We start from the raw sequence: 12,819 nt of genomic DNA on the forward strand, positions 1-12,819 counted from the left end.
TAATTTTGGCTGCTCTGGGTCTCCACTGCTGTGCGGGCTTCTTGTCTAGCTGTGGCATGGGGGGGTGGGGAACTCACTTTTGCGGAGCACAGGCTCTAGGCGTGAAGGCTTCAGCAGTTGTGACTCCTGGGCTCTAGAGCACCGGCTCAGGAGTCGCGGCTCACCGGCTTTGCTGCTCTGCGGCCTGTGGGATCTTCCCGGACCAGGGATGGAGCCCGCATCTCCTGCAATGGTAGGCGGATTCTTTACCACCGAGCCACCAGGGAAGCCGGGTGGACTCGCTCCTGAACCCCATGACGGAGGCACCATTATGACCCTCGCTTTTACAGATGAGAAGACAAAGGCCTGAAGGCCTCCATCCCCGAAGTGGGCGGTTTCCCTTTTCTGGAGAAAATGATCCGACCACCGAGCGGAAGGGAAAGATTCCTGAAAGCGAAAGTGTAGTGTGGTCTCACCCAGAGGAAGACCTCTGGGGCCTCCTCCCCTCAGCTGAACCAGGGTAGCAGAAAGATCCAGAAGATTCCAGGCCCCCAGCCTGCATGTGGACATGGGCCAAGCCTGGTGCCCACATTGAAAGCAGCCCCCAGAGCTGCCTTTCCCTGCCCCTGGGTCCTCGCAGGGGTGTCCCGAGGCTGCTTCAGGCGCTGCAGGGGACACCCGTCAGCCTAGCCTCTGTGCCAATGTGGGCGTGTGGGTACCAAGGCCCAGACCATGGGAAGTGTCGAGCGGGGGTTTGTGTTTTGCCTAGGATCACCTGGAGGTCGGCATCTTTATTTCCTTTTGATAGAGACACGCGAGGGACTCCCCTCGTGGTCCAGAGGCTGAGACGCCACACTTCGAATGCCGAGCTGGCATGGATTCCATCCCTGGTCAGGGAACTAAATCCCACACGCCACCACCAAGACTTGTCAGGCCCCCACTAAAGACCCCACATGCTGCAACTAAGACTGGTACAGCCAAATAAGTGAATAAATACTTAAAAAAGAAATTAAGCCATAAGCTAGGATACAGAGAAGTTGGTAACCTAAGATGCATTTAAAAAAAGAAAGAAAGAAAGAAAGAGGAGCAGGAATGAGACAGGCACTAGCAGAGACGGGGCAAGGTGCGTGTGGGGGGTCGCTGCTCCCGGCGGGGGTGAGCCCCGGGTAGTGTCCAGCACCCCCACCCCGCCGCCCTCCCTGGGTCCATCCTGATCTCCAGGACGGGTGGCTGTGGTACCTTCCACGGCGAAAGGGACTTTGCAGATGAGGTTAAATTAAGGGTCTTGAGATGGGGAGGTTGTTCTGGATTTTTAGGGTGAGCCCAACATAACCACAGAGGGAGGTAGGCACCGCGAGCCAAGGAATGTGGGCACCACCAGAAGCTGGGAAAGACGAGGAAACGGGTCCTCCAGAAGGAACGCAGCCCTGCCCGCCCCTTGATTTCAGCCTACGGGGACAAAGACTCGTTCCCGACTTCTGACCTCTAGAGCCAGAAGCTAACAAATCTGTGTTGCCTTAAGCCACTGTGCTTGTGGTTTACTGGTACAACCATTGCAGTGCTCTCTACGGGCACCCGGCTCTTAACTGGCAGAGGTGGCATTCGAAAGCAATCTCACGGAGCTGCTTGCGGAGTTGAACGTTCTGGATCTTCTGGGGTATAGCTTAGAGGTGTGAAGCGTGGAATTATTCCAGGTGCTTCATCCTCAAGATCGCTGGGCTGTGTGCATGTGTGTGTGTGTGTGTGTGTGTGTGTGTGTGTGTGTGTGTGTGTGATGTAGAAGTGAGTCAAGAAACCAGGAATTCTACTTTCATGAGGATTAGGGGATCTGGTGAATAACTCCAGCACTGACAACTCAGGCTGTCGTGAGAGTTAGTGAGTTGACCCCCGTGGAGCACGGGAGCAGCAGGGGAGCCCAGTTAACACAGGGCAGGGCCTGACACATAAGATGAGTTAACACGTATTACGTCTCTTTCATGGCTACACACCACCAGTGTCAGCTCCTCTCTCTTCCCTGCTCAGGAACCTTCCTTGGCTCCCCAGTACTCTCAGGATAACACCCAAGCCCTTAATGATGACTAACAACTTAGGGTCCTGGCTCATTTCTCCTAGTGGGTCCCACACTCTGGAGCCCAGCAGACTGCCCCCTAAGGAATGTCGCTCTCCACCTGACTCTAGAAGCATGGAGGGGTTAGCCACCAGAGTCACTAACCTTTAACCCACCTTTAACTGGAGTCGCTAACCTTTAACCCACCTTTAACTGGAGTCACTAACCTTTAACACCCTTGGATGAGGCGCTCTGCACTCTGAGAAAACTGGAAGAACAGGCCTTCAGATATTTTCAGGAAAAAATGTTACCAGCCCAAATTCTTGCACCTTCTTCTGCTTCGAAAAGCACTGAAGTCATTAACTAAGGTATCCGTGCCTTGTGACTAGCACCAACCTTCTAAGGAGATATCTGTTGGGCTGCCCAAATCCCTTTTGCAAAATTACTGATATGCTGGTATCAGATCCTGAGAACTCCCTGAGAGGCGGTCTCACGGGCCACAGGACTCAGCATGACCCCAGATACAATGGAAACTCGCAGGTTAGCCATTTCTATTTTGGTCAAAAGACAAAAGCCCTCAACCCTCAGGGGCCAGGTTTCAGGAACCACCTGGGCCCTGCTGAGAAAGCCTTCCTGTAGCTCGCCTGCCTCCTCTCAGCACGGCTTGTGAGATTGTCCTAAACCTCCCCACAGCCAGACAGGCACTGGCCACCATTGCTGGTTACCCACTTCCCCTTCTGGGCCCACCCTGCCCTGCTCTGCACTACTGTAACATCTCGAGTTCTGCCTTTTTTTTTTTTTTTTTTTTACTGCACCCTGCACCCTGTGGGATCTTAGCTCCCTGACCAGGGCTCCAACCCGTGCCCCCAGCAGTGGAAGCGCAGAGTCCTCACCACTGGATCACCAGGGAAGACCCGAGAAATCTCGTTCTTCATTGGTCACTGGGCCTCCGCCTTCAAGGAATACCCGTGATCCCTGTCTGTCTGTTTCTCTGCTCTCTCGTCTTTGCTCTCAAGGAATCTGAGAGCTGAAAACCCTCCTGAAGTGCAAGGGACGAGAGAAGCGGGCTTCAGAAGTCCCCGTGATGGGGGGCGTTGATGAAATATTCTTTAGCCACGGAAAGGCACGAAGCATTGACCTGTGCTACAACATGCTGTCATGCTAAATCACTTTAGTCGTGTCCGACTCTCTGTGACCCCATGGACGGTAGCCCGGCAGGCTCCTCTGTCCGTGGGATTATCCAGGCAAGAACCCTGGTCTTCCCCACGCAGGGATCGAACCCATGTTTCTGAGGTCTCCTGCACTGGCAGGCGGGTTCTTTACCCACCTGGGAACATGGATGAACCTCAGAAACATCACGCACAGTGAGAGAAGAGAGACACGAAAAGGCACACACCATTTATATGAAATGTCCAGACGTGCCAAATCTATAGAGACAGGAAGCAGTTTGGATGTGGCCAGGGGGTTGAGGGCTGGGGAGGAGGGAATTGGGGGTGTCAGCTTAACTGGTAAGGGGCTTCCTCCTGGGGTAGTGAAGAAGTTCCAGAATGAGGTAGCGGTACTGGTTTCAAAACACTGTGAATGAGCTAAATGTCCCTGAAATGTAGAATTTAAAGGGTTAGGGAATTCCCTGGCCCTCCAGCGGGTAGGAGCGAGTGCTCTCACTGCCGCGGGCCCCAGGTTCCATCCCTGGTCGGGGAACCAAGATCCCACAAGACAGGACTTTTGCAATCAAAGTCAAATAAAGTACATTTTACATAAAGCACAATAAAATAAAGCGAAATGGTTAATCTTATGTGAATTTTATTTCAATTATAAAAATATCAAAAGAGGTGGGAGCTGAGGGAGCGGGTGGCTGGCACTTCTGGGGCCTGGACCCTCGGGTCCTGGGGACGCAGGAGGGGGGCCGGGGCCCAGGCGCCTGAGTGGTGAGAAGGGAGGAAGCCAGGAAGCCGAGAGCTGTTCTGTGGGAGAGAAAAGAAAATGGTCAGAGGAAGCAGTGGTTTTTGGAGAGGGAGGGTCTCCTGACGGGGACGTTCTCCGAAGGATCACCCTCCCCACTCACTCCCTGGCTGTGGGGAACGGGAGGCCAGTGTGGGCAGGATCCCGGCACCAGGTCCGGGCCTGCCCCCGCCGGGTCCACACAGAAACGGCACCCGGCAGAGCGGGCACCCGCAGACCTGGGTTCTCGGCCCCAAGGAGGGAACAGCGGGGACGCTAGACCGCAGGGGCTGGAAACAATGGCGCGTGCTCTGGAAGAGGCTGGAGGTCCGGACTTCTGGGCCCCCCAGGGAGGAAGGATGGACAGAGCCGGAGGCTCAGATTTCTGGTTCTTGGGGAGGACTCCCCGTGTGGGAGCCTGAACGCTGAAGCTAGAGAGCTGGAGGAAGGGAGCTGGAGGGCCCTGGAAGCTAAGCCACGGTCCGAACTGAGACCGAAAGCGCAGTTAGTTTGAGGGTGAAGTCCCGGGACAGCGGAGGTCACCCTCTTGATCTGACAGTGTTCTGCTGGCGTTCGATCATGGACTTTGGCTCTGCTGGGGAGCGGACAGTCCCGCCCCCACCGCTCAGCCTTCTTCCCCAAACTCTCACGCGGCCCCAGGACCGAGAGAGCCTGAGAGAGCCTGGACCGGTGAGCATCTGGCAGAGGGGTGCGGGGGGAGGTGGGGGCGGGCGGGCAGAGGTTGGCACTGGGGGAGGGGCTGGAGAGACTTGGGAGCTGGGTGGGGGCAGGACAGCCAAGAGACACTGGGACATCAGGATAAAGGACTGCAAAAAAAAAAGCGAAAGTGCCCCAAGCAGAGAGCTGGAGCTATCATCCTGAACACTTGGCCACTATTTATGCCTGGGAGCCAAACAGGGCCTCAAAGACGGTCCCAGAATACGACACACCTGAACCCTCAGGGCCGGTTCCTCACCTGGGACAGAGACGCAGAGGCAGCGCTGACCTCAGTCCCTTCCCCTCTCCTCCCCTGCAGACCCCGGCATGTGGGGATACTTGTCTCTGCTGCCCGTCTGCCTGGCCTTCGGGGCTATTGCTGGCATCTGGACCGTGTGAGTTAGTGTCTGTGTTCTTCCATTTATTTACTTATGTTAGGCTGTGCTGGGTCTTCGCTGCTGTCCGCAGGCTTTCTCTAGCTGTGGTCAGCCGGGCGACTCTTCTTTGTGGTGGCTGCTCTGACTGCAGAGCGCCGGCTCTAGGCGCTTGGGCTTCAGTGGCTGCAGCAGGCTCAGGAGTCGTGGCGCACACGCGGGTTTTGTCCCCGGCAGCCTGTGGGATCTGCTGGGACCAGAGATGGAACCTGCGTCCCCTGCATGGACAGGCAGATTCCCGCCCACTGTACCACCAGGGAATGGACCGCGTGAGTGTTAGAGGCAGGAGACATGCCTGCGTCTGAGCCAAGAAGGGCTGGGGGCCAGGACCCCAGGTCTGAGGGAGGAGGGGCCGAGGGCCTGGACCCCCGGGTCTGGACCAGGGTCTGGAGGAGGGGCTGGGGGTCTGGAACCCCGGGTCTGGACCAGGGTCTGGAGGAAGGGCTGGGGGCCTGGACCCCCGGGTCTGGACCAGGGTCTGGAGGAGGGGCCGAGGGCCTGGACCCCCGGGGCTGGACCAGGGTCTGGAGGACGGGCCGAGGGCCTGGAACCCCGGGTCTGGACCAGGCTCTGGAGGATGGGCTCAGGGCCTGGAGGAAGGGCTGGAGGAGGGGCTGGGGGCCTGGGGGAAGGGCTGGAGGAGGGGCTGGGGGTCTGGACTCCTGGGTCTGAGGGGGATGGGCCGGGGGTCTGGACTCCTGGGTCTGAGGGGGTTGGGCTGGGGGTCTGGACTCATGTCTGAAGGAGGAGGGGTTGGGGATCTGGACCCCTGGGTCTGGAGGAGGGGCTGGGGGTCTGGACCCCCGGGTTGGAGGTGCTGGGGGTCTGCACCCCTAAGTCTGAGGGAGCGGGGACTGGGGGCCTGGACCCCCGGGTCTGAGGCAGGAGGGTCTGGGGTTCGGTCTGGACTCCCGGGTCTGAGGGAGGTGGGCTGGGGGTCTGGACTCACGTCTGAGGGAGGAGGGGCCGGGGGCCTGGACCCCCGAGTCTGGAGGAGGGGCTGGAGATCTGACCCCAGGATCTGAGGCAGGAGGGTCTGGGGTTCGGTCTGGACCCCCGGGTCTGAGGGAGGTGGGCTGGGGGTCTGGACTCATGTCTGAGGGAGGAGGGGCCGGGGGCCTGGAGGAAGGGCTGGAGGAGGGGCTGGGGGTCTGGACCCCCGGGTTGGAGGTGCTGGGGGTCTGCACCCCTGAGTCTGACGGAGCGGGGACTGGGGGCCTGGACCCCCGAGTCTGAGGCAGGAGGGTCTGGGGTTCGGTCTGGACCCCCGGGTCTGGAGGAGGGGCTGGCACTGGTCTCCTGGGCCTGAGAGAGAGGGAGCGAGGAGCCCGGGTTTGTGCTGGAAAAAGAAGGAAAAGGGTCGTGGCAAGTCCTCCTTTCACCTTGGCGTCCCGCCCCCAGGTTCTCGCTGGCTGTGGTTAACAAGGCCGTGAACCTCACCGAAGGCTTCCCGTACATCAGGTAGTCGCGGCGCCGGCGGGGAGGCCGGGGTCGGGAGGGAGCAAGGAGGTGAGCCTTTCTCTTCCCCCAGTGTGTGTGGAAACGCGCCTCCCCAGAGCTGCATCTTCAGCCAGGTGCTCAACTTCGGAGCCGCTTTGGGTAAACGCGCTGCGCATGCCTTCATGAGGTGCTAGCCCCGCCCAGCCAGGACCGTCGGGGTCCCTGCCTCCTCCGCCCCACCAGATCCTGGAGTTGGGCTCCCCCCCCCGGACCCACGCCCTACCCCCAAGTCTGGGGCTCCCGTCTCCCACCCACTTCCCTCTCCTCCCAGCCGCCTGGATCTGCATTCTGCGTTACTACCAGCTTCGGGACTGGGGCGTCCGAAAGTGGCCTAACCAGGTGATCCTGTGGACGGGGCTGCTCTGTGCCTTGGGCACCTCCGTAGTGGGCAATTTCCAGGTGAGACGGGGTAGGCCAGCCCGCCGGAGTGTGGGACTACAACTCCCAGCATCCTCCGGGGCGCAGAGTCCTCATCGAGAAGGGCTGCTCCCCGCACGGCCTCCTGGGACTTGTATTTCTCTGTGGCTCTTGGGCCGTGGATGCAGTGATGAGTTCCGCTCTCTGAGTAGAGATCGCGCAGGAGGCTCTTTGTAATCATTCCGTGGACCCCTAGGAGTCTGGGGTAATTCACTGCCGCACCGCTCCGTCTAATGATGAAATATCTCGGCTTTCTATTTTTTTTTTTTTTTTTTTTTTGGCCGCCACCGCTCGGCTTAGCGGAGGATACTAGTTCCCAGGCCAATAGAACCCAGACCCTTGGGGGTGACAGCGCGGAGTCCTGACCGCTGGACCGGCCTGTGGATGGGTGCTCACTCTGCGGGAGGCACTAGCTTTACATCGTGCTGGGTTATTTTAACCCATCTCCGCAAGAACTCCCGGGAGGTTCTTTTTGGGCAAATGCCGCAGATATTTCTCTGTTACCAGGTTCTTGGTGGTCAGAGATGAACCCAGATTCCTTGATTCTTAGAGCCCACATTCTTAACCACGAAGCTCAGTAGGTATTGGTAGAATAAGTAAATGGATGAGTGATAGGAGAAATCTTTCTGATTTATCTTTTTATTTTTCTATTGTGATTACCTCTGACGCCAAACTTCTCCTACCAAAGGGCCAGGGGAGCTTCACAGTGTTTAGACAAGAGGCTGCCTACAACTTGGTAAAAATTCCACATCATATTTGCATAGGAACTCACTCACTCACTGATGTATTCCCGTGTTCCTTAAGCTTTCTTTTTCTGTAATCATGATTGCCCTCCACTCAGAAGCTTTTGTTTTTTTCTGTTTTGGCTACTCCACTTGGCATGCAGGATCTTAGTTCCCCACTAGGGACTGAACCTGTGTCCTCTGAGGTCCAAGCACTGAAAGAAGTGAAAGTGAAAGTGTTAGTTTCTGGGTCCTGTCAGACTCTGTGCGACCCCAGGGACTGTAGCCTACCAAGCTCCTCTGTCCGTGGGATTCTCCAGGCAAGAATACTGGAGTGGGTAGACGTTCCCCTCTCCAGGGGATCTTCCCCACCCAGGGATGAAACCCAGGTCTCCTGCATTGCAGGCAGATTCTTTACAGTCTAAGCCACCAGGGCAGCCCTGAAGTGCTGATTCCTAACCAATGAACCACCGGGGAATTCTCCAGGAGCCTCTTTTAGACATTTTCTCCTAATCATCCCTTCACCCATGAAATGCTGCTGCTGCTAAGTCGCTTTTGTAGTGTCCGACTCTGTGCGACCCCATAGACGGCAGCCCACCAGGCTCGCCCGTCCCTGGGACTCTCCAGGCAAGAACAGTGCGGTGGGTTACCCATGAAATATTTCATATTAAATATCTTAAGTATAATACAAATGATATCAGTAAGGCACAAACTATTGCAATATTTAAGTTGTTTTTTTTTTTCTTCAGCCTCCAGGAACTAATTTTTACCCCCTTCTTGCCTGGAGAATCCCAGGGACGGGGGAGCCTGGTGGGCTGCCGTCTATGGGGTCGCACAGAGTCAGACGCGACTGAAGCGACTTAGTAGCAGCAGCGGCAGTGGCAATAATCTGCTCTCTCCCACCAAGGCTGAGAATGAAGTATTTATTCTCCTAATATTTGCGAGGCTCTATTATGCCTCCCAGGTGGCACTGGAGGTAAAGAACTCACTTGCCAATGGAGGAGACACAAGAGATGGGGGCTTGGATCCCTGGGTTGGGAAGATCCCCTGGAGGAGGGCATGGCAACCCACTCCTGTATTCTTGCCTGAAGAATCCCATGGACAGAGGAGCCTGGTGAGTTACAGTTCATGGGACCGAAAAGAGTTACCCGGGACAGAAGCCACTTAGCATGCACCATGTGCCAGGCACTGTTTTAGAGATAGATGTGCCAGTAGGAACAGCAGTTTATTTTTATTATTATTTTTTTTTAAAGTGAGCTCTGTTAAAAGATAAGTGAAAAAGTAACTACCTTTGGAGAAGTGAAAGTGAAAAGTCGCTCAGTCGTGTCCCACTCTTTGTGACCCCATGGACTGTAGCCCACCACGCTCCTCCATCCATGGAATTTTCTAGGCAAGAGTCCTGGAGTGGGTTGCCATTTCCTTCTCTAGAAACACCAGCTTTAAATGGGGGCCCTCGTGGGTGGAGCGGACAATAATCAGCCAGTGCACCGAATCAACACGCCTGTCGCCGGGTATGGCAGGCAGATTCCCGGCACAGCCCGTGGTGGTGGGCCTGGCCCCTGGCTCTCCGCACGTCCGCCCCTCAACTCTGCACCCTCCTCCTTCCAGGAGAAGAATCAGCGGCCCACGCACTTGACAGGCGCCTTCCTGGCCTTCTTCGTGGGGATCATATACTTCTGGCTGCAGCTCTTCCTCTCCTGGCGCATGAAGACCCTGCCCCAGCCTGGGGCTCCCTGGATCGGGCCACTCCGCCTGGTGCTCTGCAGCGCCTGCTTCGTCCTCGAGGCGGCCAGTATCCTTCCCTGGAGTGGGGGTGGCTCTCCGATGGGGTGGGTCTGCTCTGCGCCGTCCTGGGTGCCCCTTCCTTCCTCAGCCTCGGTCTCCGTCCAGCGTTACAGAGGATTGTCAGTGAGTCCCGGGTTGGAATCCCACCACCTCAGTGTACTAGCTGGGGGTGGGGGATGGGGGGCCTCCTCTTCTTTCCTAACTTCCTGGTGCTTTGGGTTCCTCATCTATCAGATGAGGATGATGGCAAGGAATGTGAGGAATGAAGGAGCATGTGAGGTGCTTAGATGGGTGCCTGGCACAGAACAAGTGAACAGTCAATGTTGTGACTGTGCTCCGTCGTGTCTGACTCTCTGTGACTCCCATGGACTGTAGTTCACCAGACTCCTCTGTCCATGGGATTCTCCAGGCAAGAATACTGGAGTGGGTTGCCATGCCCTCCTCCGGGGGATCTTCCTGTCCCAGGGGTCGAACCTGCATCTCTTAGGTCTCCTGTATTTGCAGTCCAGGTCTTTACCACTAGCACCACCTGGGAAGCCACGCTAGCAGCTTGAAACGGTGGAGATGGCCGTGGTTTCTCCCCAGAAACTGACGTGTTTTACAAATCAGAGCTGGTTGTCACACGTTTACCAGCATGCCTCTGGGTGGAGCCTCGACTCCAACCCGCTTCTCGAGCCAAACCAGTCTCAGAGTCCCAGTTTCCGTTATGTGTGGAATGACCTTGCCTTTATCAGAACAGTGATTGCTACTGATTAGCAGAGCGCCCTGAGGGAGAGCGGGGTCAGCCCTGGGGCCGGCTGCCCCCTGTGGGGACAGGAGGGAAGGGGTGCCCGAGAGGTCATTGGCATCCAGAGGAGGCTAAGGGGATCCAGCGAGGCCCTGGGTGGGCTGCCCTCAGTAGATCCCTTCGGAGACTTGGATCCACTTTCCCAGCAAATTGGAGGTGGTGATCCGGTTTCCCAGAGCAGCGGATTGGATCCCATGAAACGGGCGGGAAGGGCTGCTCCTGAACTCAGCCTTCTGCAACTGCAGCTGCAGAACTAGCACAGGTCCTCCGTGGTGGCGGGCAAAACTGACCACGAGGTCCAGGCGGCTCCTCTAAAGCCCCGCCTGTGCTCATGATCCGTTTGGCTACAGGGTCCTCGTCCTGGGGGCCCCAAACATCCCTTGACTGTGGGGAGGCGGGGGAGATGGGACTGTAGGATGGTCAGCTGAGCGTGGTAAGGGCTGGATGGCCACGGAGGGCTGTGAGACATGCTATGCTTTGAGCTGGTCTTGCAGAACTGGCCTGTGTTGGGAGGTTGGTGCCGGGTGGGGGGGCTGCCTCTTCAAGTACATGGTTGCGGGGTGGGGGTGAGGGGGGAGGAAAGCTGCCCAGGGGAGGCGAAAAGGCTGCTGGCAGGGCCAGAGGTCAGGCTCTCCTGGGGAAAAGTGAGGGGTTACAGGCTTGGGCTTCTGCCTGAGGGCAACAGGAAGCCCCAGAAAGCTTGTGAGCAGGGGAGATACAAGGTCAGGGCTGAGGTCAGCACTTGTGTTTGGGGGCTCACATTTTGTCTGAGGATCAGTGGAGCTAGGGGATGGTACTGGCCTTCCTCACTGTCTAAAAATCCTTGCATGAACGAAACGATGTCTAGTCTGATCTAGGAGAGGTGAGTCGGAGCTGGGTTGGCCGAGACGAGGAGCACTTCAGTGAGGTGGGCGGTGGTCCCAGAAAATGAGGGGCGTCTCTGCCAGGCCGGAGCTGGGGGTGTGTGTTGGCCAGTGGTCACAGAAACATTTTATAAACAGCTGGGACTGCGGAGCTGGAGAAGGGATAAGGCTGGTCTGCAGAGACGCCAGACCAGAAAGAGATGAGCAAGACAGACAAGACTTGGAGTGACCAGCTGGACAGGGGGCGGAGATGGGAGGGGGCTGGGGCACCGGAGTGGATGGGGTAGTCATGGAGGTAGGGACTCCCGGAAAGAGGAAGAGGGTTTAGGAAGAAGGTGAGCCTTTGCTTGCGACTGAGCAGGAGGGGCTTGTGAGCCACGGGTGGGGGAGACAGTTGCCAGCACAGCCTCAGGCTGGGGGCGGGGAGCGAGGGCAACTTTAGTGTTAGTTGCTCAGTCCACACGGCTGAGCCGACACGACTCTGTGGCCCCAGGGACTGTAGCCCGCCAGGCTCCTGCGTCCATGGGGATTCTCCAGGCAATAATGCCGGAGTGGTGGTCATTCCCTCCTCCAGGGGATCTTCCCTACCCAGGGATTGAACCCAGGTCTCCAGCATTGCATGCGAATTCTTTAGAGAGTAGCTTTAGGACACCCTGCGGTGTTGGAGGTGGGAGGATTTTTGAGACGGTGGGAGTGCTGCCGCAAACAGGAGGAACGTGCGACGGGAAATGTTTGGGAAGCGACTGAGACAGAGCGGGACGAGGAGGGCCCCTCTGAGAGCGTCTGGGAGGAGTTGCCGCGGAGCGGAGAGGCTGCGCGGCGAGCGGGGCTGCTCCGGCTGGGGCGGGGTGGGCGTGTCGGGGCGGGCCCGCCTGTCGGGCCCCTGGGCGCCCTGCCGGCTCCCGCTCCTCCCTGCGGCCGTGCGCCCTTGACCTGGCCCCAGTGGTCGTCCTGCAGTCCTGGTCCATGCGCTCCGTCTCGGCCATCTGCGAGTGGGTCGTCGCCATGCTGCTGTTCATCCTCTTCGGCCTCCTCGCTGTGGACTTCTCCCGCCTGGACGGCTGCACCCTGCGTCTCCAGCCGGGCTCTGGCAGCCTCCGGCCCCCGCCGGACTCCCCCACCTCCCTGCACGTGCAGCTCTGAACAGCCGTCCTCACACCTCGGGTCCCTGCCGTCTGGTTCCGCCCCGCAGTCGGGGCCACCCAGGAAGCGAGAGGCCAAGGCCAGCCAGCCATCCCTGATCAAGGATATTTATTATTATTATTATTGTTAATTTTTTGTTGTTGCTGCCGCCGGCGGAATCAGAGACACGGACGCAGGCAGGATCACGCGAAATCAGAATTCCTTCCGGAGAGCAAATCCGTACAGAAGGTCGTGGGGGGAGAGGGAGAGGACTGGGGGGGCAGGGCGGGCCCAGGAAGGGGGAGTTGGGCACACAAGGACGGACGGCCCTGTCCGTCCGGATCTGCTAAGCCACCCGAACCAGCCCCTGTCCCTCCCCCACCCCACCCCGCAGACAGACTGATCAATAAATAAAATAATAAATTAATCAATAAATAAAATAGAAACGGCTCCCCCACCCGCAGTCCCCCAGAAACCCCCCCTCGTTGGGCATGGCCCCCGGAGC

The 12,819-nt window shown here is 57.8% G+C and overlaps 1 protein-coding gene across 1 annotated transcript; it reads left to right on the plus strand.

The window, feature by feature from the left end:
• The first annotated feature begins 5,011 nt into the window (after positions 1-5,011).
• Positions 5,012-12,708, plus strand: LOC136158948 (modulator of macroautophagy TMEM150B-like). The gene is made up of 6 exons (XM_065920801.1): positions 5,012-5,079; positions 6,520-6,579; positions 6,650-6,717; positions 6,890-7,017; positions 9,366-9,549; positions 12,136-12,708. Exons 1-6 carry the CDS (start codon positions 5,012-5,014, stop codon positions 12,333-12,335), a joined length of 708 nt encoding a protein of 235 aa, XP_065776873.1. The 3' UTR covers positions 12,336-12,708.
• Positions 12,709-12,819: the final 111 nt, after the last annotated feature.

The sequence above is a fragment of the Muntiacus reevesi genome, chromosome 2, assembly GCF_963930625.1.
Source record: "Muntiacus reevesi chromosome 2, mMunRee1.1, whole genome shotgun sequence".
NCBI classification, from domain to species: domain Eukaryota; kingdom Metazoa; phylum Chordata; class Mammalia; order Artiodactyla; family Cervidae; genus Muntiacus; species Muntiacus reevesi.